This window comes from Alexandromys fortis, unplaced genomic scaffold (genome assembly GCF_014885135.2).
Source record: "Alexandromys fortis isolate MF-2015 unplaced genomic scaffold, M_Fortis_MF-2015_v1.1 scaffold_173, whole genome shotgun sequence".
Taxonomy (NCBI): domain Eukaryota; kingdom Metazoa; phylum Chordata; class Mammalia; order Rodentia; family Cricetidae; genus Alexandromys; species Alexandromys fortis.
The window spans coordinates 2413008-2440239 of NW_026068051.1; the positions used below are offsets into that span (position 1 = coordinate 2413008).

Here is a 27232-nt window from a genome sequence, read left to right on the forward strand (position 1 = left end):
TGTCCCATCCCCTCCCAGTTCTCTGCCAAGCTCCAGGGCAAATGAATGAATCCCTGATCACCACCACAGCATTTCCAGGCTCCACCTGAGGGGTGGGTACCCAGCACCTCAAGGATTCTCCACTCTAGCTCAAACATGTAGCCTTCACCTAGCCTATTCTTAGGCTTCAGTTTCCACCACTTTTACTCTGACCCAAGAGCCTGGCTCAGAAGTCCTCTGACGTTTTTTCGTGTTGCTACTCCAAGGTCCTTTTAACGCCTTTCTGAGGCTAAGACGTGAGGGAGTGTGCATTGATAGAGCAATTCACATACTCAGGCAGGGTCATACCTACTCGGGAGAAATCTCCAGGGCCTTAAGGTCCCTGTCCTGTCAGGACTGGGGTGAAGGGGACAAGGTGATTTTCAGAGGTTTAAAAAAAGACTTACAAAAGGTTTCTCCAAAAATATATGCATATTTTATTTTGTTCAGTTGTGGGTAGGGCCTGAAGGTCAGGGTGTCCCTTGGTAACCAACCCTGGGTGGCCTAGAATTCCCTATGGAGAACAGGCTGGGCTCAGTCTCAGAGATCCACATGTCTCTGCCCCCACCAGTGCTAGGATTAAAGGTGCGTGCCTCCACGGCCAGCTACCCATACTTTAATAATCCCCAAAATCCAACCTGCAAGTCTAGGAAAGTGAAGCCGTATCCTCTAAAGGCTGAGGTAAGAGGTCACATATCCAGAAGCGGTCCATCACTGGAGGAAGCCGGCCAGCAGGCAGGTGAGTGTAGGGACCACCAGGGTAGGCAGGGGCAAAGCCAGCAGCTGTCCTGGGGCGTGGGACCTGAACACCTGGCGGTCTCCGAGCTTCTGCAAGGGCCTCACGTTGTCCTCCATAACGAACTTCTGTTCTTCATCGTAGAAGAGCCGCTTGGAGAATTCCAGGAACTGTGAGAGAGACGGGACCCGGCTCAGCAGGTGCAGCCATGCTCCTTGTGTGACCTCAGGCCAGAGGCGTCACCTCTTGGAGCCGGAGCCATGTCAGAAAGGAAGAGGGGGGCTCAGAATGACTAGCATGAGTATAGAACGTGGCGTTTGTGGGGAGCTGAGTTCTGTTGGCTTCCCTTTCCTCTACCAGTCCCATCTCAGCCCTGTTAGCATCACTGTTGCTGTGGTACAGTGGCTCTTGAAGGTGACCGTCCTTCAGCCTCAGCTGAAGGAGCTCAGGGGACCCCAGCCCTAGAGTATCTGATTCAATAGAAGTGGAGTGAGCCTAAGAATAGACACGTCTAGAAAGTTCTCACTGGTGAAGATGTTGACGTCACCCTTTGAGAATCACTGCTGCAAACCCAAGGGATTTGGTCCTTTGGGCTTCCTGCTGTCTATTGTAGACTCAAGTGTTGTTTGTTGGATGGCTCCCTGATAGCACTAAGGAAGTGGTTCCCCACACTAACCAGTCAGCTCCCCCACTTTTCTGGAAGCCTATTCTGGGCACCCTTTCCACAACTTCCCACAGGGCCCCCTATTCAGGAAAGCGGCAAACAGCCTTCTCTCCAGCCTGTCTCCGCTAGCGGAAACCCAAGGACCAATGCAATGATCCCCATCTCCCTACCCCAGAGACCTGAGGGGCAAGCAGCGAGGGCTTGAAGGAGCTGGACTCCTTAGGGAGAATGCACCTTGCCCTAGGCCTGCGTACCTGGTCCTTGTGGAGCTTAATGGGCTCCTCGAACACAGTCCAGACGACCGTCTCATCACAGGTTGGCGTGGTCAGCGAGCCCTGGTAACGGAAGTAGTGAACCAGTTTCTCCTCCTTAGGAAGCATGTCCTCCAGGGAGATCTCATTCACTGTGGTGTTTGTACCTAGGTGGGGGACAAAGTCCCTTACATATGGCACTCTTGAAAGCTGCTACCCCAGCACCTTTGCCCCTTCCATTATGGGAAGAAGCCATCTCCTCCCCAGTCCTGACTCACTGGGTTTGGAGATACGGGACAGCGCCTCCACCAGGGGCTGGAAGGCCTTATTCTCCTCATCTCCCACCTGGAATGGGAGGGACAGGAGCTAAAGAGAAGTCCTGGGGAGCTGCTGGGGACAAGCAGCTCTTTCTGGAGGACAGCCAGCCTCCAGACTTGAGGGGATGGGAGTCCCACCTCAATCATGAATGCCAACACTGCATTCTTGTCCTTGGAGTCCTCAGCTGCGTTGCTGGATGTCCCCTTCTCATGTACGATGTGCATCTAGGGGGTGAGGATGGATGACGTATGGGGAGCTGGACCACCCATCCTGCCCACGGCGGCTCCATACCCAGAACCCAGCCCAGGCACCAGCTCGAAGGCACCTCACCTCCATGGCAAAGTGTTTCCCGTCGATGCTGTGTTCTGAGCCTTTGTTCAAATCCTGTGACCAGTGCAGGTGCAACTGCACAGCCTGGTACTGTGCAGGCAGGTCTCCTCCAGTGATGAAGCTTCCGTTCCCCAGCATCATTTTCACTGGGGGACACCAGAGTGGGCAAAGTCCTCACACTGGCCTCCCGGTGCCTACGCCAGCACCCACCTTCATAGGCCCTGAGAGGTGGGCGGGGGAATGCAGCCTGCACTCTTACTGGCAGCCACACCATCTCCCTGCTCACCTTGCTCTCCCCTACACCCATCCTCAGTTGCACTCCTGTCCCGGGCCTGCCTCTGTTTTGACTCCCTCTGTGGTGACCTGGCGTCCCCAGGATAACGTCCAAACTCCTCAGCCCTGGTGAACCGTTCTGGGCGTGGGTCATCTCCTCCTGGCTTCCCTCTATGGCCTCTTCCCACACAGCTGCTCCTACTCACAGTTCCCCCACTCAAAACAACCAAGCAGTTTCACGCCTCTGTGCTTTCGCAAAGGTCGGCCCCTCCTTCCGGGAACATTCCCTCCCTTCACCCATCCTGTTCTGATGAAATGACTGAAAACACACCTAGCTGATGGAGCCTCCTTTCTAGAAGCTCGGTGGCTCCTCCCACCTCCAGGCCTGAGTGACTCACCATTAGGCCTGCCCGTCTAGCCCACACGAGACCCACCTGAGTGTCCATCGTTCTTGACTTCCAACCTCTTCTTTTGGTCATAGCCAATGAAGGTGAAGGGCTTCAGGTCGGGGTTCACCTTTGCCTCCTTGGTGACGATGTTGATGGGGGACTGGTGGCTCTTCTGACAGTCCCCAGTCCATTGGTCAGGTCCTGAGCGGGCAGAAAGGGCTGAGAGTCAAGGGCACATTGACCCAGCGACATGAGTCAAGGTCTTTGGACGCTGGTGAGGTCCGGAACAGGGTATGAGTCTCAGAATTCTGCCCTGGCGTTCTTCCTCCTCCAGCATGCTGGCACAGGCAGGTGCGTGGGTCTCTGATGCGGCTGAGGGTTGGGGATTCGGAGAGAGGGGTTGGGGAGAAGCCGGCTTGCCATTGATGGATGGCTAAGAGCTCTGGGATTCAAGTAACCTTAGGATGTTGAACTCTGGCTTTCTTAGTGGGAACTTGAACCCCTAAGGTGTTTCCAGAGAATGTCAGGAAGATTAAAAGTTCCTGAGGGGGAGACACCTTTTCAGCTTTGGAAACCGTGGAGGACGACCCCCGGGAAGAGCTGTGCCGGAAGGAACCTGGATCTGGCAAGACATTCTCTAGGGCACGGGAGGGAGGGAGAGCCAGACAGGCAACGCCAGCATTTAGCTAGGTAGGGGCAAGACAGTGGCAGTTCCTCAACAAAGTAGGCTACAGGGAAATTGGTCAGTGTTAGGAAAAGTGCCAGGGAGGCAAGGGGGTGTGGCTCGGTGGTAAAATGCTTCTTGTCTAGCACATGCAGGACCCTGGATGACTCAGCACTCCAACAATAAACTCCTAGGAACCATCTCCCACTTCCACCTCAAAGGGCTTGACCGGACTCGGCCTCCATTATGTGGGGAAAAAAATAGCAAATGTGCTGCTAATTTAGTTTCCGGGGTCTGCAGCCTCAGTGACATCCGCCGTCTCCTAGTCACTGAGTGCTGGGCGTGTGTGCAGGTGCGCGTGTGTTGGAAGGGGCTGCTGGCGGGCAGTACTCACCCTTGCAATTGCTGTTGGGCTCCTTGGCCTGGATCGCATAGCACCAGTGTTCCTCTGGAACAGAGGAAGGAAGAATGTGAACCCGAGGCGTGCGTGTGAATTGTTCCCACAGCCCCATGGACCAGAGCCTGGGAAAAAAAAAACCCTGATGTGAAAACTTGGGTGGGGATAGGAGCCTTCTGGAGTGTGGGACTGAAGTCCTCAGGGAAGTAGACTTAACTGTCAAAGGAAAGGCTGCGATTGGAATGGCCTGTGCACACCACTGTAATCCCAGCAATTGGGGTGGGGAAGGGGGGAGCAGAGGCAAACAGATCTCTTGTGTTCCAGGCCAGCCTGATTTACAGAGCAAGTTCCAGGCCAGCCAGGGCTATGCAGAGAAACCCTGTCTGGAAAAAAACAAAGTACAGCAAAGCCATCGTAGGAATGTCAGCAACACCGAGTGCCATCATGATCTTCAGGGGGCTATCTGAAGCTGCTCGCTCTGTCCCTGGGTCAGCAACCTCTTTTCCCACCTGCATCCTGCCCGGAACCTAAAAGGAGGCTCAGTTGAGAGCGAAGGATGAGAACCCTCCTTTCTGGAACAATGGAGTGGGTTCCAGCCTCCCAGGCAGGCTGCCTTGGGGATGGGGAAGGAGGGTGCTGATGCAGGCCACAGGGGGATGGCCCTTCCTTAAGGCCAGTGTTACCGAGGAAGGCAGCACAAAGAGCCATAGCGGTGCAATCAAGTGTCCAAGGGAGCCATGCAGGGGCACGGCACAGCCTGGCATTCTGCATTTCTCCTGTAAAGTTAAATCTGCTCTAAAAATAAGGGCTACAGGAGAAAAAGACACAGAGAGAGAGAGAGAGAGAGAGAGAGAGAGAGAGAGAGAGAGAGAGAGAAAGAGAGAGCGAGAGATCCTCAGGGTGAATGAAGCTTTTCATCCAAAGTTAGAATTCTGACTTAGGAGCCCCGTGTTTAAGGATGGTCCCTTACTTACTCTCTTTGGTTTTATCATCTGTGAAATGGAGCCAACGTGCCCACCCATAGAGAGGATTAAATGAGAGATTGTATGGGCTTCTCCAGGCAGCCCATACTCAGAAAAGTTCACAGACAACTCTGCCCCTCCTCCCTGGCCTCCTGTGGGCGAGCAGATGGCCAAAACTAAGCCAAGGCAGGAGAGGAAAAGACGTGGAGTGAGCTGGAAAGAATTCAGGGGTGAGGACATTCCTAAGAAAAGTGCTGCGGGCTCAGCTCCGAGTCCTCACACCGCATCACCAGCCCCTCCCTCTGGGAGCTTTCCAGGGTTTTGTCTTATTTTATTATTCTTCCAGGGCTAGGAATCAAACCCAGGACCTCACCCATGCCAGGCAAGTGCTCCACCACTGAGCTATAGACCCAGTCCTTGTTTTTTTCTTCTTTGTCAGACACCATCTCCCTATACAGCTAGGCTTGGATAATAGGTGTGTGTTCCTGAGCTCTGCCCCTCCATGACCTATCTGTCTCTTCCTGATTCTGGGCAGGGGACTGTCCCTGAAATGGAGACAGGGAGGGGAGGGAAGTATACAAATCTTTGTAACCAGGAGGAACAAGGTTCCAGGCTACAAGAGGGAGTCCTCCAGGAAAGCAGCATCCAGTGGCCACTTTGGATTTTCTAGCTTCCTAGCCCTAGATCAAGGTTCATTACTGCTGCTCAGCTAGCATGGCCACAACTCGAGGTCTTCCCCATGGTGGTCCTCTCTCTGCGAGCTGATGCGCTGGGGTGGTGAGCAGTGGCCGTCCCTCTCTAGGTGGGCCTAGTGCCTCTGAAGCCGGAGTCTGTTCCCCTTCCTTCCAGGCCTGCTCTGTCTCTACCCCAAACTCTCAGACAGATGAAGGGCTGGCCAGTCACTTTGAGGAGAGGAGCGGGTCCAGACTTCCTGAGTCTGCCCTGCCCTCAGAGGACCTGGAAGTAGAGCAGGCTTCAATGAAGAGTCCTAGGAGATGCGGCCCAACGGGAAAACTATTCCAGAAGGAGGCCAGATTTAGAGAGCAGAGTCCTCAGGCCCTGCCCCAGGGGGAATCCATCTGGGCACTTCTCAGGAATCTTCCCTCCTCTGTCGCTGGCCCCAGCTCCCTGGTTAGTGTGACCTCTGCTCCATTGTCTTAATCACAGAGACTTTTGACCTGCTTGACTGAACACTCTTGTAACTACCCTCTCTTCAGGAGGTGGTGGCCAGAAAACAAGATGCTCATTGAAGCAGAGGCCAGGGGTCAGGTAGACATCTTACAGCCAGTCAGGTGGCAGGGCACCAGTCAGCTCAGGCTCCCACACTTGCTTCTGAGGTACAACCATTGCAAAGAATAAGCTGTTCAGAGCCTCTGGCCATGTCCAAGATAAAGGACCTGGGAAGGATAGAGGATCCCAGCTCTGGGTCCTACCTAAGCCCTGACCGGAGATGGGGTTAGAGACAAAACATTGTCCCTAGGAGAGCCACTGTTCTCCATCCCAGTCATAGGCTTTCCCCCTCCCCTCCACTTTTTGAGGCAGGAAGGGTTGATTTTGGCTCCTGGTTCAGAGGTCTTCTAGAGAAGACTGAAGTCATTTTAATGGACCTTGCTCACCCCACCCTCACACTGAGAGAAGGTGGAAGACTCCAGCAACCAGCTCAGCAGAACGCAAGTGTCCTGGGCAAAGTCTCAGCACCGGCTCAGCCTGGGGTCTGGGACCCTGAAGGAGTGAACTATCACCTCCTCCCGCTAAGCAGAGCAACCCGGGCTCTTTCCAATCCCTGCAGTGTGAAGCCTGAAGGAAAGTGGTCCTGACGCTCTAACTGGAACAGTTCCCGTGAAGAGGTCAGCTGAGAGGGTTCCTGCCTACACAGCCCCAGGTCGTAGGTTGAGTCTCATGACCGTCCTGTGGAGTACTTCTGCCCAGAGCCTACAGGCACTGTGTAAATTCTCTTACCGATGATCCTTAAAACAGCACCCAGGAGCAGAGTTACTATACCTGCTTTGTAAACGACAAAACCCAAGGTGAACGGCTAGGAGGCACCCATTAATTTAAAAACATTTTTCTTTCTATTAAGTCGTTTCAAATATCCACCCTAACCTTGTTCTCTCTCTCTCTCTCTCTCTCTCTCTCTCTCTCTCTCTCTCTCTCTCTCTCTCGTTTTATTACTTGTTCTTTTCTCTCCCCATAGGAAGGAGCTTTGGAGCTGTAGGATGCCCTACATCCTCCAAGCTAAGTCCCTCCTGCAGCAGGGAGCATTCTCTTTCCACCTCTGCCGCCGAGAGCTTCCTCAATCCCTGCTCCCCCTGCTCTATTATAAGGGCAGAACACCTAACTCTGGAAGGGAGGTTTGGCCCATTGGAGGGAAAAACTTGCCCGCGGACTAAGAGATGGGGTCTTTGTGAAGAGCTGTGGGGTAGCAGAGAAGGTGCCAGCCTCTAGAATCTCCTTTAGCTCCTTATCAAATATTAACACTCCTCTACCGCTACCTCCCACCTAGAAGAATAATTAAGAGCTCGTGCTCACCATTAATCTTTAAACGAAAATCACCTTGTCCGGAAAGACCGGCTTGGCCGGGGACTTGGGATGCCCCCCGCCAGGCTCCCAATCCAGCGCTGGAGGCTGGGGAGAAGGGAGCTTGCAGCTCAGAAGAACCCAAGGTGGGAAGAGGGGAACGCCGGGACCCCAAAACATCCAACCTCCTGCGCTTGTTCTGGGCGGGCAACAGCTACTGGCTCAGAGTCCCTGCAGGTCAGACGGCCACTCGCCACCCAGGGGGAGACCCAGGAGAACCAAGGTAAGGAAAGGATCGTGCATCCGGGCGGGTCGGAGAAGCATCCTCACCACAGATCCACAACGCGCGCCCGCCACGCGAACACCCCTCGGCAGCGCACATATGGCCGCGCACATGCGGGCACACGCTCCCCCGCAGCCGCCCGCGGACACGTGTAGGCGCCCATGCTCACGTATAGCCAGGTCCGCTGCACCCTCATGGTTCCCTGCCCGAACCATGCACAGCGGGAGCACGCTGACACGGGGAGCGGGGCTGGGGGCGTAGAGGGTCACCCAAGGGTACCTGCGGTAGAACTGTCTGCGTAAGCCAGCGCCAACAGAGCAAGAAGCAGCTGCATGGTGCTTGAGGGCAAAGACGCTGCCCAGCACAGAGTCAGGCACCGAGGAAGCCACTGGAGGCGTCGCGATCATGCCGGTTGAGGCTTTATAGCAGAGCCACGACGGGAGGGAGCCCCGACAGCAGGACGTGGGAGGCGGCTCCTCCTCCTGGCGGAGCCTCCCCTTTCTTGCCTCGTCCAGTCTCAGGTCTGAAAGAATCCTCTCCCCGCCTACCCCACTACCTTAATCCGCCGTGAAAAGACCCCTCACCGACCTCGTGTGCCCAGGGTTTGGAAGTGTAGTCTTTTCACCCTGCTTCCGGTCCCTGATCCGGGAACAGATGGGCTATCCTGAGGTACCTGACCCGCAGGGGTGTCTTCCCAGATTCGTAGCTTCCATCATGTTGCCACTAACCACTGTGCTGGGTCTCCTAAAGTGTCTTTGGAATGAACTTGATTTGAGGCTGGGTGAATGTAACCGGTCTTGGGGGAGACCGAGAATCAGGAGGGTTGAAAACTTTGCTATGCTGGTTGTTGAAGAGAAGCCCGCGGAGAGGCTCTTTCAGATAGTGGTAGCTGTTTCTTGAGTCTCATCATTTTCCTCTCAGGCTGTACCAAACTTGATTTTGTTTTGAGTTTTATTTCTCGGTTCTGGAGATCCTCCTTTCCCCACCCCTTCTTTTTTTCTTTCCCTATTTCTCATTCTTACCACTGGGCAACACCCAAACTAAATTCTAAGAAAACCGTGACTCTTCTTCCACTCTTAAGCCAAGCCCCCAAAGCTGCTATTACCAGTATTGTGTGTGTGTGTGCGCGCGCGCGTGCGCGCGCGCGCGCCTGTGCCGGCGTGCTGAGCCAAGATGGGGAGGAGTGGAGAGTTGGGGGCTGGAAGGTGAAGGGGGGGGGGGGCGCAGGGAAAACACTGTTGAAAGTTGGTTTGTAAAGTGACTTACTAGGAAACCCCAAGGTGTCACAGGGGATAGGGCTAGTTGCTATTGAGATACCCTGACCTTGGGAAGAGAGAAAAAACAAGGCTCTAAGTGTACTCTCAAGTTCTCAGTCAGGAAGAGTCAAGAAAGATTCCTTGAGGAGACTGTCTCCTATATCGGGAGAAATGGATCCCGCCTCGCTTCCAGACAAGCGCTTCTTGACGTCGGTCTCTGCGGTGATCCCCTGAATCTCCTGAAGAATCGGTGCATCCATGGAAGGTTAGGAATCTGGGACGGGGTTGGGGAGATGGACGAGGAATCAGGCAGTACACCTGGACTCCGCCATCAACAGGAAGCCCCGTTTTCTGGTCCAGCTACTTCCCCATCCGTTGCCAAATTCTCATCACCCTCTCCCTGCCTCGACACCGGCTTTTGGACCCCTGAAGAGGAATGGCTTCATCGGCACAATCTAAGCAAAGGGTTTCCGCCCTTGTTAGAGACTGGCCTACTCCTCACTCTGGCCTAGGATCACACAACCTACCCCAGCAGCTTTGATCCTACCAAGCTAGAGGCAGGGTGGGGGAGGGGCGTCCCTGATTCAGGGTCTTATTGTCTGCTGGGCTCCGGAATTTAACCTCTAACCTGGGAGCCTTATTTGGAGAGTGGATTTGTGTTTGTGGGACTGAAAATGTCTCTTTTAGGAATGAAAGAGGAGGAATTGAGGATTCAGGATGTCCCTGGAACCCAGGCCAGCCCCCTGACAAGCGGGGGAGGGATTTGATAGCCTGACCAGACTATAATTACTGATCAGTGATTTCTGTATTCATTTTAAAAGAGGTGGGGGTCCTTGGAGAGAAGCCTGTGGGAGGCCAGGATGTGTTCAGGCCAGGCTGAGGGGCAGCCCCTTTGAAGAAGGTATTCCTGGGGACATGGGCTAGTTAGGATGCCTCAGAGTGTGAATATGGTGCTTGAGGTGATCACCTGGTGTTTCTATCTGACATTCCCGACTCTGTGGCTTCCTAGGTGCCTTGGCTATCACATCCTACCCCACACCCTCTCCCCCAGCTCCCCCTGTCATATCATTCCAGCCCGAACTCCAGCCTAGCCATAAACCTGTCACGTCGTCCAAACACCTGGAGCCCAGCTTCCCACAGAAGGAATCAAGCCTGCTTCGTGATGATTAGAAAGACAGATGGTACTAACATGTCCCAGGAACTTAAAGGACCATAAAGCTGCCAGCCCAAACAAGCCCTGCCCAGTACCCAAGCCGTAAAGCAGTTTCTTCCTCTTACTCAGCCCAAGGTACCCCAAGCTGAAAACTCAGGTTCCGAGTTCAAGTCTTTGTTCTTCCTCTGCAGCAGCGATGGCCTTGGGCAATCTTCCTCTCCCTCCGGTTGCGACTTCCTCCTCTGTGAAGGGAGGGAGGTGGGAGGAAGAGGACGAACTGAGTCCTTGCCCCCATGACCTCCACCAATAAACGGTTACTGGGAATCAACTCAGTGGAGACTTTCACAGAGTTGGCTAGGGCCTGGGTGTGACTGCCGGCCCATGGGTATTCAAAGATGAATCACCACCCTTGTCCAGGGGTTTTCACTTGTGTGCCTCTAACTGCAATAGGGGAGGCAGTGGGAAGTCACAGGCTCCATCTGAGGTCAAAGTGAAACAGAAAAAAAAAAAGAGAGAACAAAATATAGGGACATGAGAAGGAAAAGGAAAAGGAAGCCCTTAGCCTAGGGTCTGGTTGAAGCCTCTCCCCAGCTTCAAGAATGCCAACACAACTGGCATTTGCCACCCCCCCCCCCCCCCCGTGTAAACCCACAGTTTAGGAATCTCACCAGAAACCCCACTTGCAGAGTAAAAGGGTTCTTCCTGCCACCAAGTGGTTCCTGTTTTTACCTTATCAGATGTCACCTCTAGAGATACCCATAATCTCCCTTATCAAAGAGAGATAGAAAGGTCAGAGAAATGGCCCAGGGGGTAAAAGCACAGGCTGACTAGCTGGGCATCCTGAGTTCCATCCATCCCAGGACAGGCAAAGTGGTAGGAGAGAACCAACTCCTGCCAGTGTCCTCTGACCTCCACACACACACACTAAATAAATGCATTAAAAAAAATTTAGGAGAGAGAAGGGGAAAATAAAGTTTCCTTAGTAATCCCTTGAGAACCACCAATGCAGGCAATGCTAGTGCAGGTCATTGTGACTCCCCTAAGAGAAGCCCACACCCACACTTGGGTACTTCATGTTCTTATCCCGAGTGTCTCTCTTGAATACCCCCACCCTCCACCCCCGCCAGGGTTTAACGTGACTCCTTTGAGAAGCCCACAGCCATGCTTGGGGTGTATTTTTGTTCTCTTGGGTGCATGACTTTGTATTTTTAGTAAATGCCCAGCTCTGCTTCATACAGGCTATTTATGAAATTCTTTTTTGTGTCAAAGACACAATCCTAGGTTTGCTTGAATCCAGCTTTTTAAGAGATTAAGGGAATGTTTCCAGTTGACTTGGGTGACAATGCAGAGCTCAGCCTGGGTCCCTGTCCCCACTGACATCTTTAGGGGATTTGTCTGGGTTCTGTCTCAAGTATAGTTCATGAGTTCCCCCTTCCATCGCTTAGCTGGACCGCTTTGATTGCGGTCTATATGTTTCCTTAATTTCTTTGCTTCTGTTTCCCTGGTGATAAATCCATACAGCGTTTATTTTATTTTATACTGTTTCGAAGGGTTATCTCTATCTGGGTAACATGTGTGCATGAATGTGGGGGTGCGCTCACAGATACACATATGACACAGTATGCATGTGGAGGTCAGTGGCAGTTTTCAGGGGTTCTCTTTTTCCACCACCTCATCAAACTCAGGTCGTCAGGCTTAGCAGCAAGCACCTTTATCCACCCAGGCATCTCACTGGTCCCCAGGTAGTGCTTAATGGGTGCCACGAGCACCCTAGACAGAACTCTCCTAGGGTCATTCACTCTCAAGCGCTGGCTCAGATGAAACAGTTCCCATTCCTCCGAGAAGACGTCACCATGGGGATGGATCCACTGATGTCCTAGGCTGCTATCTTGCCTCCAGGAGAGCAGCCCAAGATGCCTTGAGAAAGATACTTCTCTTCTACTCACTGGATCCAAACACACTGGAATGGCCCCTCCAGGGAGCTGAGAGATGACTTAGCAGTTAAGAGCACCGACTGCTCTTCCAGAGGACCCAGGTTTGATTCTCAGCACCCACAAGCCTTACAAGCCTGGTATCTCTAGTCCCAGGGTCCTCGACTTCCTCTTCTGGCCTCAACCAGTACAAGGCCTGCTTACTGTGTTCAGACAGACATGCAGACAAAAGCCCCATAAACATAAAGTAATAATTCTAAAAGAATGGCTACTTATATAGTCTCTTGATTTTGAAATCTTTTGTGTGTAGTGGTATGCGTATAGCTGTATAAGGGTGTGTGTGTGCGCGCACGTGTGCTCTCGTGCATGTGATGCATGACACAGTGCCGCGCCAGCGCGGGCTGGAACCAAGAGTCTCGGCGGAGGGTGTCCAGGTTGAATGAATACACAGAGCACGAGCTTGAGGTGGAAAAGCTTTTCTTTATTGTCTGCTGGGCTGGTTTTATAACATGGCACCAAATGAGGAGGGGTCTGCGAAGGGACTGTAACCTGACCCTGGCAGGGATCAAGGACCGGTCACCATGCACTTAAAATTCCTTCCTTCCCCGCTCCAGGAGCAGAGGGAATTTATTACGTTTTCCTTGCAGATAAGCACCTCAAATGGGGGCAGGGATATCAACTCGGGGCTGAAGTTCCCACATCACAGCACATACATGTGGAGGTCAGAGGACAACTTTCAAGACTCTTCCACAGTGGGTTCTGGGGATTGAACTCACCTATTCAAATTTAGTGACTTATCTAGCTAGCTCATCAGCCCCCACTTTGTTTTCAGAGGTAAAAGTTTCTCATGGAGACCTGTCACTCACTGAGGGATCAGCCTGGTCCTGCTTTCACCATGCCCATCTTTTTATGTGGGTACTGGGTGTCAAACTCCCATCTGATTCCTGAAGCTCCTGAAGCTCGTGTGGCAGGCAGGTGTTTTACCAACTGAACTATTGACCCTGGTCTTAAGAGCCCTCTATAGTCTTGCCTGCCTTCCAAAAGTGCTTGCTAAGGCTATTTTAGAAGCGGTGGTTTGTAAAGTTGATAGCCTTAGGCACTGCTTCCTCAAGGCGGTTTTACCTGGTGGTTTTATAGCCTCAATTAAAGGGAAGTCTATGGGCCTTTGCAGTCTTATAAGCCAGCCAGATTTTCTCCTTGAGAGATTCTAATCTCCCATCTTTAGTTTTAGATTCTCATTAACTGGTGTTTTGAGGAAGAGGCCTCTATAAAGCTAAAGGCCAAACAAATGAATCTGAACACAGTGCGTTCTCATCAAACCCCATTGTACTGTGTACCTGTGTCTGTGGACTACTGTAAGTAGTAACGTACATTGAATGGAAGTTTCACCCCGGGCCCCTGGCATCCCTATATCCAAAGAGTCTGGAATGTTCAGGTTCAAGCTCCACTCCGAGCCCCTCCTCCCTCTCTCTCCAAACCCTGCTGCATCTCAGGAAGCCCGCCAAATGATGACCCCTCTCCCAGAGGTGCTCAAGACCACTCCCACAGGGTATTTAAACTTCCCCCCAGAAAACAAACATGTGGTTTTCTGGTCTTCCTTCCCTGTCTCCTCTCTGGGGGCTGGAAAGTCATCTAGTCCGGGAGCATTGTATCCATTAAACCTGGGCTTCTTCTAATTTGGTTTGGTTTGGTCTGATTTGGCTTATTGTCTTGGCAGAGAGGCTTATTGGGATGCAGAAACTTTTCAATCTTTTCTATTTTTATTTATTTAATTTATCTTTTTGTTTGTTTGTTTTTCAAGACTGTTTCTCTGTAGCTTTAGAGCTTGTCCTGGAACTAGCTCTTGTAGACCAGGCTGGCCTTGAATTCACAGAGATCCACCTGCCTCTGCCTCCCGAGTGCTGGGACTAAAGGTGTGCACCACCACCACCAAGCGCAGAAACTTTTCATACATAGCACAATAACGCATACTCAGAGGGCTCGGGGATCTCTGGAGGGGAAAACCAGATCCCAGAGCTGCAAGGATGTCCATTGTCCAGGGAAATGGCTATAAGGGTCAGGCCAGTGATGTTTGATCCAGGTAGAGAACTCGGCATAGGTGTCCCTCTGTTCCTTTTATTTCTCTCCTTTAAAAACAAAACTTTCTTTGGATACACAAGCAAGCTTGGGAAGCATGGCATAACCTCACTGCAAATCAAAATGCAGCGACCTTGGCCTAAGCAATGGTGAGGGAGAGAAATCCCATCTCCCAGGTCAGCTCCTTTTCTGCTCCTTGGCTCCCAGTTTCCTGTTCTGACCCTTGTGTTCTGTGCCTCTACTTGAATCTTGAGCTTTCTCAGTAATCAGGCTAGGCTTTGGTCTTTAAGATGTAAATTTGCAGGGTGGGTTTCAGAGAAGGTCCGGTTAGAAAGGTGCTTCAGTACAAGCGTGAGGACCTGCATTGGATCCCTAATCCCCATGTAAAAAGACAGGTGCAGCTGCGTGTACTTGTAATTCCAGCCCTGGGAAATCAGAGTCAGGAGAAACCCTGGGGCCTTCTGGCCAGACCGCAGACCTTCTAGATGAATCCACCCATGAGTACAGGTTTAGGGAACCTCAGATGCTGGACCACAAAGTGCAATTTGGATTTCCTTTGGGGGCAGAGACATGGAGTACAAGGTAGCTAAGACCCTTGACTCCTGGGGTTCCTAGCTGAAGGGAGACCAAATACAAGTAACTAAACAAAAAAACCATCATGTGTTCTGCTCAGGGATGGGTTAAGCACAGATCAGAATAGACTTTGGGGCTTCATTGTCCTGGGTTACCATCCCAGCCCCACCAGGTAGCCACGCTCACCTCGCTCAGAGTCGACTGTCACATGGGTACAGTTGAGAATCCAGCTAGATGATTCTGGGAATGGCCTAATAGAGTTCTGGGCACTTAGTAAGGGCTAAGGGCTCAGGAAACTCCAGCATGAGACACTAAGTTGGACTTAACATCCTGTGACTTGGCAAATAAAGCTAGCCCCACTATCCTGTGGCTACTGGGTGAAACCCTGTGTTATGCTAACAGACTGTAGCTCAACCCACCAGAGGGCTGAAGTACTGGGGAGATCTGGCTCCTAGCAGGGTTCTCCCTGGTTGGCTGGAAACCTCCTCTCTGATGCTTCCACTAGTGGCTTTTAAAAGTGTCTTGATTTATGACGGATTTTTTTATTGTTGTTGTTGTTCACTACCATAAAAACTTGGTCACTGGCTTCCCCAGTGGAACATGGCATTGGGGACAACTTGATTTTCCAGGCCACGGTAACTCATCTCCAGCTTCGGAATAAACTACCCCTTCTCCCCTTTGAGGGGAGAGCTGTGTTTTTGCTCCGACAGTCACGGTGCTCCAGCAATGACCCGCTTTTCACAGGATGTGTCCCTGGGTGGAAACAATGTGCCCTTTGGGTCCAAGCCACCTGGCTTTTCCTCAGCTGGAAGGTCAGAGAACTTCCAGGCTCCCTTGGTTGGTAGATGCCTCTGTGTCTTTGGTTTTCTTTCAAAGCATTTGACTCAAGATGTCTATTTCATCTGTTTGCTTTGAAAGCATTATTATTATTATTATTAATATCTTATTTATTACATATACAATATTCTGTCTGTGTGTATGCCTGCAGGCCAGAAGAGGGCACCAGACCTCATTACAGATGGTTGTGAGCCACCATGTGGTTGCTGGGAATTGAACTCAGGACCTTTGGAAGAGCAGGCAATGCTCTTAATCTCTGAGCCATCTCTCCAGCCCCTTATTATTATTATTATTATTATTATTATTATTATTTGGTTTCCACCATCAGTTTGTTTTTGTTTGCAGCTTCTGAAAGTGCTGTAGACTCTGGCTGCTTTTCAGGCTTGCTAGCTGTCTTTTTTCTCCTTTTCTTTTTCTCTGGACATTTCTCCTAAATCTAATGCAAGGAGTAGGGAAATGCTTGGAGAAAAACAAATACTTTGTGTTCCAGCTGGTTTTGTGTTTGAGTAGGATGTTAATTCAATTTACAAGTGTTAAAAGAAAATGGACAGTCTAACTAAAGGCAAGAGTCCCCTCAGTGGGAGCATTAACTACTTCCAAATTGTCTTATTTTTGCATAGTGAGCCAGAAGTCCTCAATTATAAAGTTTAAAAGAAAAAAAAAAAACCACAAATGGGCAGCCTGCTCTAATTGGAAAGTAAAATGATCTAACAAAGAAATGATAAAGTTGGTAATTTACAATAATTAACACAACTCTAAAACTATACAAGAGTTGAAAGGAGACACCAATAAAAAGTTAAATTGAAAGTGTTTCGAAAGCAAGGTGTGGCTGCATCCCTTTAATCCCAGCACTCAACACTCAGGGCCGGCAGTGCCTGCTCTTGTGGGGTTGAGGCCAGCCTTGTTTAGCCAACACATCAGAAAGAAAGAGAAACAACGGCTTCCTACTCTCATCTTTTTCAGACCTCATCCCTTTGTTCTTTACCCCAACAGAGCAAAAGTCTGTATTGTAGGTGGAAGTTTTCCTGTCCCAGGGCCGCTGTCAAATAATCCCTCAAAGGCTTAATATTAATATTAATCACCCGGGCTTATTGCCAACGCTCACACTCTTACACCTTATTTATTTATTTATTTATTTATTTATTTATTTATTTATTTATTTATTTATTTATTTTGGGGGGACAGGGTTTCTCCGCAGCTTTGGAGACTGTCCTGGAACTCACTCTGTAGAACAGGCTGGCCTTGAATTCACAGCGAGCCACCTGTCCCTGCCTCCTGGGTGCTGGGATTAAAGGTGTGTGTGTGTGCGCGCGCACGCGTGCCACCACCGCCCGGCTAACTCTTACACTTTCAGTTAACCCACATCCTTATTTCCGCTCTCCCACGTGATGGTCCCTTTATTAGCACGGCCTGTTCATCTCCTACTCCCTCTGCCTCTGGCTGCTGGCCCTCTGACTTTGCTCTTCCTCAGCCCATCTTTCTCAGTTTGGCTTTCCTACCTAGCTTTGTCACTTTGTCGTGTTCAGCTAATGGCCTGTCTGCTGCTTGCTTCTTAAACCAATCATAGTGACAGATTCACACGGTGTACAGAAGGATTAGTGCACATCACTGTATCAACGATCATGGCCTGTTTTTTTTTTTTTTTTTGAGTTTTTTTGAAAAGGGGAGGTAGTGTTGACCATTCCAGGCCAGCCAAGGCTAGTGAGACCCTGCCTCAAAACAAACAAACAAGCGATACCATTTATAAAGACCTTTTCCCCTAGGAAGCCATTCACACACTTGGACGTGTCTCATATTTTTCCTTGAATCTCAGTGTGGCATGAGCTGAGGTCCTTAGGCTGCTAAGCATGGCCATGTGGAGCTCTGTCTGCTCACTGCTAACATTTCTGAAGGCTTGTGTTGGGACCCCTCTTGAAGCATTGTTGATGAATCTCTCTGTCTCTTGGTAGCTTTACCCTGCTAAGCATGGCTTGCATCTTACCTTGGGCTCTTTTGTTTCTGTTTTTCTGGTCAGCGGTTCACTTAGTGTTTGTTGCCACTGGGCACCAATAATGAAAATCCATACTCTGTCCCTGGGTCAGATAGAATAATGCAGGACTTTCCCAGGGAAGCATCCTAAGAACTGACCCCCCCAAGATGTCCTCAGCCTATCACCCCCAGAAGAGCAGCCCAAGACACAACATGGTGGCACATTAGGCATCACCCCTAGACTTTCTCTTAAGCTGAAATCTTTGTTTATTTTTGAGGTAAGGTCTCACTCTATAGCTTTTACCGTCCAGGCTGACCTCAAGCTCACAGGGATCTCTGCCTTGTTACTGCAAGTCTTAGAGGCATGCGCCCCCACCACACCTGGCCTAAAACTGATGAATTTCAACTCCATTTGTTCTCCCTTTAAAAGAGGGTTTTAAGTCACTTGAGCATTAGTGATGACCAAACGTTGGGCAAATGACTCTGCAGAAGAAGCCTGTGTTGTTTAATCTAAGGTAAGAGGTAGGTGCCTCTACCACATCTGAGAAGGCAATCATGTCTCAGATTGACATTGGGTCTGTAGCCGATTCCTGATGCAAAAATTTATACTTCTTTTATTTCTTTCTTTTTTCTTTCAGATGCAAACATGAGCTTTGGCCTAAAGTAATACCTAGAAATCCATTTTCACCACTAAAGGCTTCTCCCTCTCAGCTATCTAGCTCTGAAAAGAGGAGCCATGGCAAATGCCACCTCTTGATCTGTGATGCTCCCGCCAATCACAGGGCTAAAAGCACCATCAGAGGCCTCCTAGGCCCAGCTAGAGTTCTCCCCCTCTGGCTGTAAACCCCCTCTCTGGTGCTACCACCTGCGGATTTGAAAACTGTCTTGATTTATGACTTTCTTTGTTCCATTACCATAAAAACCCATCATAAACTGCTCCCACAATGAAACATGGAATTTAGGGCAACCTAAGTCTGAGTTTCTGGGCCACAGTCACTGGCTTCAGAATAAACTACCTATTCTTATCCCCCTTGAAATGAGAGATGTGTCTTCACATTGACATGCTATAATTAATAACCGGAGTACAATGTGCTCCTGCATGTGTTCATGTGCACTTGGTGTGCACATAGGGAAGCCAGCGATCAACATCCGGCATCCTCTTCCTTCGCTCTCCACCTCATTCTTTTCAGATAGGGGTTTCTCGCTGAACATGGAGCTCACCAATTGGGGTAGGTCTCCGGCACTGGGGCTACAGATGCACGCCATCATGCCTGGAACTTTCTTATGAGCTCAGGTCCTCATGCTTGAGAGGCAAGTCACCTTACTAACCAAGGAAGTGGAGCCTCCATCTGTTAAGAAAAATCCTCTCCGCACAGTGCACAAAAATCCAACCAGGCCAAATCAAACTGAATTAAAATGCCCATGTTTTAAAAAAATGCAACAATCTCGGGTGGCCAAGAGCATGACAGGGGAGACAGAAAACCAGGGAGCACATGCAAAAGCTGGGACTGCATATTCCTCCTCTGGGCGCCCACTTAAATACCCGGTGGGAGTGCCTGACCCTCCCCAGGGGAGGGGTCAGGACCTGGCATGCTGGGATTTGGAGTCCAGGCCAGGGGGCTGGGATGGATGCCAGGGAATGGGGTGACACTCCCAACTTAACATCACACAGTCCTTAAATTAACAGATCTTTAGGCCAATAATGACACTATAGTCAGAATATTCCAGGAACTCAGAGGAGCATCACCTAAAGTAGCCAGAAGGTGAAAGACTAGAGAAGTGTCCTGGGCTTGAGACCCGAGGTCTTGAGGGCTGGAGACTTTGAGTATTTAAAGTAAATCTGGGGTGTGGCTCAGCAGTAGGGTGCCCATTTATTAGGCATCATGGTCACCTCTGTAATCCGTGCCCTCACTGGAGGCTGGGGGGCCATTGCCAGACTCCAGCTAGAAAAAAAAAAAAAGAAGAAAAGAAAGAAAGAACCGATAGCTCCTTTGTTGTATTTTGTAGGCCAGCACACCCAGAGAAGCTCACAACTCTGGAGGGGGCAGGGATCCTAAGTTACTTCTTTGACTAAAAGAAAGCCAAGGCTCAGAGAGGACAATGACTTGCCTCAGTTGTCCAACCGGGAAAGGGCAGAAGTGAGACCTGCACCTATCTCCTTCCTTCTTCCCAGGCCTCGGCACACTGTCTCCCCTCCCCCAGCTAGCTCAAGCTTCCTTCCTGCTGCGACCTCACGTCCATCTGGTCTTCTTGTCTGCACCCAGAGTTAATTAGCAGAGATCCAGGGGAGGCTTAGAGAGAGAGATTCCAGCTTTTGTATTCCTGGATGTTGAGATTAAATCCACAGGCCCAGCAAGGTTTAATCAATAGCCTGGCTTCACCACTCCCCAACCTGGAACTCCGCCATATTCTGACTGAGCCAAGAGTGTTGTGCTTTTGCCAGCTCTGTGCAGGCGGCAGCCCCTCCCACCCACCCTGTTTTTCTAACTGTGGAAGAGAAACCTGAAAGGTAGGGGGCGGGGGCAGAGAAAGGGACACTCTCACGGGCTTCTCTTGAGAAATCGGCAGAGCCTTCTGCCCCCAACCATTTTGAAATAACAGCAACAGGATGTGTGGAAAAATCCAGCAACAGGGACGACATATGTTCTGTCCTTGCCCTACCAGAAGTTTAGGAGAAACCCAGTGACTGTCCCCGTCCCCACCTCTCTTAGTTCCACCTCAGAAGCCAGGCTCACAAGCTAGCAGGAGGTAGGGGTTGCAGTGTCTTTGGGTTTTTCCAGCTGTATTCATTGACATTCAGAATTTGCTGTGGAAGGATCCCTAAAGGGGGGTGGCGGGGGAGGCTGAGCCATACTGGCAGCCTGGCTAGGAAAAAGGAAAATTAAGAGGACAGACTTTGAACCAGGCATGGTGGCACATGTCTTTAATGCCAGCACTCCCAGTAGGCAAAGGCAGGCCTAGCCCTGAGCCTGAGGCCAGACTGGTGGTCTATAGAGTGAGTTCCAGGACAGACAGGGCAACACAGAGAAACCTTGTTGCAGAAAACGAAACAGAACAAAAACCAAAAAAGACTCTGGGCTGAAGAGTGCTTGCTTAGCATAGAAGCCTGGGACTGATCCCAGCCCTACATAAACCAGGCGTGGTGGTGCATGCCTGCACTGCGAGGGGGAGGTAAGAGGATTGGACGCTCAGGGCTATCTTCTGCTACATACGGACAACCTGGTGGTCAACCTGGCCTCCATGAGGCTCTATCTCAAAATAAATAAATATGAAGAAAAGAGCAGGGTATGGTGGCACACGCTTTTTAATCCCAGGTCTCTGGGGTGCAGAGGTGGGTGGATCTCTGTGGGTTTTTGTTTGTTTGTTTGAAGCAGGGTTTCTCTCCTGAAACTCACTCTGTAGACCGGGCTGGCCTCGAACTCAGAGATCCTCCTGTCTCTGCCTCCGGAGTTATGGAATGAGATGTGTGCCGCCACCACGCTGGCTCTCGTCTAATTTTCAATGTTCCCTTGCAGTCCTTAGCTATACGCAGATCCTACAGAGTTAACAGTGTTCTTTTCAGCCTTCACAACCGCAGGACGCCCAGGCGTGCCCTCAGCTCACTTTCCACCATAAAATCCTCGCCATGCAAAGGCCCAGCAAAAGGGTGAGGCCACAGTGTCTACACAGTTCTGAACTCACAGTTTCTCACTGAACAGAGGGCCTAAGTTCATGAACATAGCTGTAGGTGAGCCAGAGTTTATAACGGTCCTTCAGAGGCCAGCCGAAGAATCTAAGCCCTGCACTTGAAGTACCTGTAAGGTAGACCGTGTGTGTATGTGTGTGTGTGTGTGCGTGCGTGTGTGGTAGTACGGCGAGGCTTTTGTGGTTACAGTTTCAGGGTGACTGGGGTACATATGTACTTGTAGGTCCCTCCTCTGAGTCTGCACATGGGCGCCCTCTGCTGCCCCGATCTTCCAACAGCCCCAGGCCTTTCGTAGTGGAGAATGCATCCATCCACCTAACTGCTGCTTCCTCCTTGCCTTGGCCTCTCCCTTTCCCTTCGCCCCTCTTCCTTCTGTAGTGTTGATGGAAGGGGTGGAAGCACGTGCGTTCACGACAGCTGCAGGAAGGAGCTGAGGCCCAGGCAGGCAGCTGAGGCGTTCACCTGTGTGTTAGAAGAGGGCCCTATGTGAGACGTGCAAGCTGACTAGAGGGACTCACCTCGTCTCCTTCCTTATTATGGTCACTGAGGAAGAGGGACTGGGAAGTTCGCAGGAGTGTAGTTCATTCCCAGGAGTGCAGTTAAAGTTTAATGACTCCTACCTGGGATGGGATGGGTGGGAGCAGGCTGACTTCATTGGTGTGGGCCTTGTGTAGCAGCAGAAGGCTGCGCGTGGATGCAATCTGCACATGTTCACTGCTCTGCTCTTCCCCTTCTTAAAATGTTTGGGCCTTGAACAACAGGCTCCACGTTTTCGCTGGGTGTCATTTATCAGAGTGGGGCTAGGGACATAGGCAGACAGAGGGCAGAGAGCTTGACCCGCCAAGGACTGTCAGAGGGCATCAGGGCAAATGGGCACACCTCTCGCTGGAAATGTGTGGACGCTCACTGCTCACCGTCCATCACGCCTTGTGGCTCTAGAACTGCACCCCTGAAAGCCTAGCTCTCAAAGTCTGTTCCTATGCAGGTGACCTCAGCCACACTGTCATCTGCTCCAGGGCCCCAGAGTGGTCACCAAGCCCTGTTCAGAGCTGTGTGTCTGAGCTTGCTGAAGACCGGGCTCTGGAATGTGGAAGAAGGCGCCCGCCAGCCTGACTTCAGCTTGCAGTATCTAGATCTGATATCATAGGATGACCATGGCTGCAGAGGTCTCAGGAGGTGGTCCAGGAACACACCAGGGACCAGGCTGGAGTGAGGACAGGCTCCACCCCTCCCTGTCAGGTCGAACACAAGCAAGACCTTTTGGGTTTTCTTGTGTCTTTGGAACCCTTTCCCCCAGTAGTCCCCCCCCCCCAGGGAGTTTTGCTTCTTGGCACCTCTGTCATTAAAGTCATACTAGACAGCTTTGTTATCGGCATCCCACTCCAGGGTAAAAACCTGCCCCAGAGGTTGCAAGACCTTCTCTTGGAAATGCTGAACCTCACCTAGAAGGAGTTGTGAGGTAAAGGGCCAGAAGAATGGTGGCATCTGGAAACTGAGGGCGGCCTTCTGCAGGGCTAGTGGGACAGAAGACAATGCTCAGGGGCTGCCTGGGTCCCATGCAAATTGTGCACTCTGTCCGGCCTTCCTCAGCCAAACTCTCTTGTCTACTGATTCCAGTTCACACGAACGGCTTATTATACCCGTAATGAGGCCTTCTGAACTTCGTATGGGAAGCCGTACAACTCCTAGCAGCTCGTAGAGGGGGCAGAGGCGTTTCAGCACCACAAGGTGGACAGCACCCCTGCGGCAACTTCGGAAGCCTTCTGTGGCTGCGGCAGCTGGGCTCGTACTCCTCCCTCCCCCTCCTTCTCCCGGTGTCGCACAGGTTTATCCCTGCCGAGAGACCATCTCCTCCGGGCAGAGCTGTCACATGGGGCTTCAGGACCAAAGGTTGTGTGGGTCCCGGAGCTGAGCTCAGAGCATCAGAGATAAAGAGTGCAAGAAGAGGGGAGAGGGGCAGAGTTCCTGGAAGAAGAGGAGCCCAAAGCCTTGGGGTGGGTGTGGGGGAGGGGAAGCTCCTTGGAATTACTGTGTAAACACCTTGGACCCTCGGGCTCTTGCAGACCAAGCCAGGCCAGCTAGCTCACTCTAACCTCTGACTCTAGGATGAAAAGTTACAGGAAGCACCCGCAAGGGAGATAGGAACTCTGAAGGTCTTCGCACTGGTTAAGGCAGAGTAGACCAGCTAGCTGGCCCGGTTCCCTGGGGAACCCTGCAAAAGGTCCTCTGCAGGGTTATCATGACAATTCTCCTTCCACGCAGTCTCCTCTGAGGATCACTACAGCTGGGAAATAGAGGCCTGCAGTCCACAGGGGATCCCAGGATGGGCGGCCAGCAGCTTCAGGTCGGGCAGCCGGAGGAGCTAGGAGCAGGATGGAATCCAGCACTCGGAATCCGCGGCTTGTCCTCCAGGATGGCCTGCCTCCCCAGGATCAGCGGTGCCTGCCTCCCTGGCAGTGTACCAGACAACTAAGAAGTCTACAGTGACATCACAGTGTTACCCTGAGATCCTGAGACTGGGTGGTCAAAGACAGGGTGTACTTGGGGATCGCGGCAGGCAATTTAAGTCTTTTGAGTCTCCTGAGTCTGACTCTTGCGGACTGGCACAGAGCTGAGAAGGGACTTGGCCACAATCAGGTGTGGGGCCCAGGTTCCTGGACTTCTTCCAAAGTTTGTTTATGCAACTTGAGGAAGTTTTTTCTTCAAGGACAAGTCACACCCAGGACATTCTTTTGGACTTCAGCCTGGACAAGAGGCAAGGTGAGACCCTGTTATCCCTGGAGAGTGGGTGGGGGCAGGCCAAGCTTCCTGGGGTTGGTAGGTACATCCTGGTGGGACCCAGTCCTCTAGGTGACCGGTGGGGACTGCATTTCCCACCCACAATGGTAGGTATTTCCTTCTTGGGATAACCTAGTCTCGACTCCCATTGATTGCTAGAATGTATGTTTTCTTGCCAGAGGCAAGGCTTGTACCATCTCCCCACTCTGTCTCCTCACTCTGTGAGGTACAAGAAGTAGCAGAAGAGACTGCCAGGGGAGCTGTGGGTATCAAGCTCTTGTTAAGATGGTGACCAAAGGTGTCACATGTTCTGGGAGCAGTGGGGCTCAAAGGAAATCAGCTGAGGGTTTGGAGAGATGATTCAGAGGTTAAGAGCACTGGAGGTTCTCCCAGAGGTTCTGAGTTCAATTCCCAGCTGGTGGCTCACAGCCATCTGTCATGAGATCTGATGCATACTTTGGGTGTGTAAGCATACGTGCAGGCTGAGCACTGTATACATAATAAATCTTTTTGTTTTGTTTTGTTTTTAGAGACAGGGTTTCTTTGTGTAACAGCCCTGGCTGTCCCGGAACTCACTTTGTATCTTTGTAGACCAGGCTGGCCTCCAACTCACAGACCTGCTTCTGCCTCCCAAGTGCTGGAATGAAAGATCTGTGCCACCATCGCCCAGCTTCAAATAAATCTAAGAAAAAGAAAGAAAGAAAGAAAGAAAGAAAGAAAGAAAGAAAGAAAGAAAGAAAGAAAAGACAACAGCTGCCTTCTTGCCCCGAGAATCACAGATGTGTGGAGGAGCCGGGCGGTGGTGGCGCACGCCTTTAATCCCAGCACTCAGGAGGCAGAGGCAGGTGGATCTCTGTGAGTTCGAGACCAGCCTGGTCTACAAAAGCTAGTCCCAGGACAGGCTCCAAAGCTACAGAGAAACCCTGTCTTGAAAAAAAAAAAAAAACCCTAAACCACAGCTGTGTGGAGGAGCAAGCCCTCCAGGGCAGACCTCAGCTGATGATTTCCTCACATTTTTGTTTTGCCTTTTGAGACTGTTTCATGTAGCTCAGGCTAGCCTCAAATTCATCATGTGCCCAAGAATAACCATGAACATCCACCCTTCTGTCTCCCATGTTCCCACAGGGATACACTGCCATGCTTAGTCTCACACAGTGCTGGGGATCCAATTCAGGGCTTCATACGTGCCCAGCAAGTAGTCTATCAACTGAGCTGCATCCTCAGCCCCTCGCATTTTAAACATCCCACTCCTCCCAATCCATCTCTAAGTCCTCCTTACACATGGCAGGGATGGTCCGCTCTTCAGCTCTGCAGTCCCAGGCCTGAGGCCCAGACCCCCCTCCTGTCTTTCTCCTGCCCTCACATTTGACCCTCCTTCAGTTATGCAGTTGGGCCTCATCTTTTGAGTCAGGAATCTGGACATTTCTGAGAGTCAGTTGCTCAACTGTGACCTGACGAACAGAAGAGGAGGATCAGAAATAGGAAAGGACATAGCGTGGGCATCTTCTCGTCAGGAACTGGAGCCCAACCTGCTGACCATGACGCAATGGTAGGATAATAGCAGCTTCTAGTTCTTGGCCAAGTAGTCTGTGTCTCTGCCAGACAAAATGCAGTGTTACACAAACCATTTCATTTCATTCTTCTTGTAAGCTGTGATATGCGTGCTGTGGTGACGCCATCGCAAATACGGCTGGTGGAAGTCGAATCACTCAGATCATAGTCAGAAAAGCAAAGGCTAGAATTGAACCCCTGCTTTCTGGCTTCAGCTGCCTCTTGGGTGCTCTCCTGGCCTTGTAGATGCTTTTCTTGGTGGAGCTTTGATAGTCAAAATGATTCCCAAACTTCCACAATCCTCTCCAGCTTGGACACTCAGGAGAAGGTGGCTTCCTCAGCCTGCTCAGGTCTCATCTACACATGTGACTCTTTTTTTTAATATTTACTTATTTATTTGTTATGTATACAATATTCTGTCTGTGTGTATGTCTGCAGGTCAGAAGAGGGCACCAGACCTCATTACAGATGGTTGTGAGCCACCATGTGGTTGCCGGGAATTGAACTCAGACCCTTTGGAAGAGCAGGCAATGCTCTTAACTACTGAGCCATCTCTCCAGCCCCTATACATGTGACTCTTGTTGGAGAGAGCTAGTGGCTGAGCTGGTAGTTCAGTCCAAAGGAAGAACATGCAGATCCAGGCCTGGGTCATTGGTGAGATGTAGGGACAGAGGCACCACAGGTCCACACAGCAGCCAGTGTAAGCATTGCAAAAACAAAGCTCTTACTCTGAAGCAAGGATCATGTCTGTTTTACCCAGTGCTGGCCCAGTACCAGATAAGAAAAGCACAGCAAAATTTCCCCAATGAACAGAACCAGTTTTTTTTTTTTCTTGTTCTTCTAATGCTTCAGTTTCCATAGTGACAGCATCCAGGCTGGGGGAGAGCCTGGCTGGGACACATGTTCCTGCCTGCAAAGCTTTGGAGCATGTGGCCAGAATAAGACACTGATAGCCAATCTGAGAGGCAGGGGTTGATCTTGGGCTTGCAGGCCTGGTACCCCTAAGGGACTAGGATAAATGATTTTATTTTAGGGTTTTTGTGGTTGGATCTCATTATATAGCTATGGCTATCTTGGAACTTGCTTTGTAGACCAGGCTGGCCTTGAACCCACATGCCTCTGCTACCTGAGTGCTGGGATTAAAGGTATGCACCTCCACCTCCTGAAGATTTTATTCTCATATTTATTTAGTTCTTGTTTGGTTGAGACAACATCTTGATGTGTCTCCCACGTTGGCCTTAAATCCCACATCCCTTTGCTTCAACCTCAAATGCTGACTTCTCTCATTCATTTTATGTGAAATGATGGGGACACAGGAGGAGAACCATGAAAACGGAGATCTGACTGACCTATCTGCTCACATAGTCAGGAAAAGTCAGGCCCCAGTTGTGTTCACTTGTTTTCTTTAAACAAAAGTAAACAACAACAACAAAATGGGGTTAGAGAGGAGGTTCAGAGGCTAAGAACACTGGCTGTTCTTTTATGAGTGTGTGTGTTTATTAACTTTTATTGAGCTCTACATTTTCCTCTGCTCCCTCCCTTTCTCCCCTCCCCTTCAGTCCTCTCCCATGGTCCCCATGCTCCCAATTTACTCAGGAGATCTTGTCTTTTTCTACTTCCCA

At 50.8% G+C, this 27232-nt stretch overlaps 1 protein-coding gene across 1 annotated transcript; it reads right to left on the reverse strand.

Annotated features, from left to right (window-relative positions):
* Positions 1 to 431: 431 nt before the first annotated feature.
* On the reverse strand, positions 432 to 8267 carry Ca4 (carbonic anhydrase 4). The gene is made up of 8 exons (XM_050119587.1): positions 8082 to 8267; positions 4038 to 4091; positions 3025 to 3180; positions 2318 to 2463; positions 2125 to 2211; positions 1948 to 2014; positions 1673 to 1836; positions 432 to 924 (listed from the first exon to the last, which is right to left on the reverse strand). The coding sequence occupies exons 1-8, from the start codon at positions 8134 to 8136 to the stop codon at positions 730 to 732; spliced, it is 924 nt and encodes a 307-aa protein (XP_049975544.1). The 5' UTR covers positions 8137 to 8267; the 3' UTR covers positions 432 to 729.
* Between the last annotated feature and the right edge of the window lie 18965 nt (positions 8268 to 27232).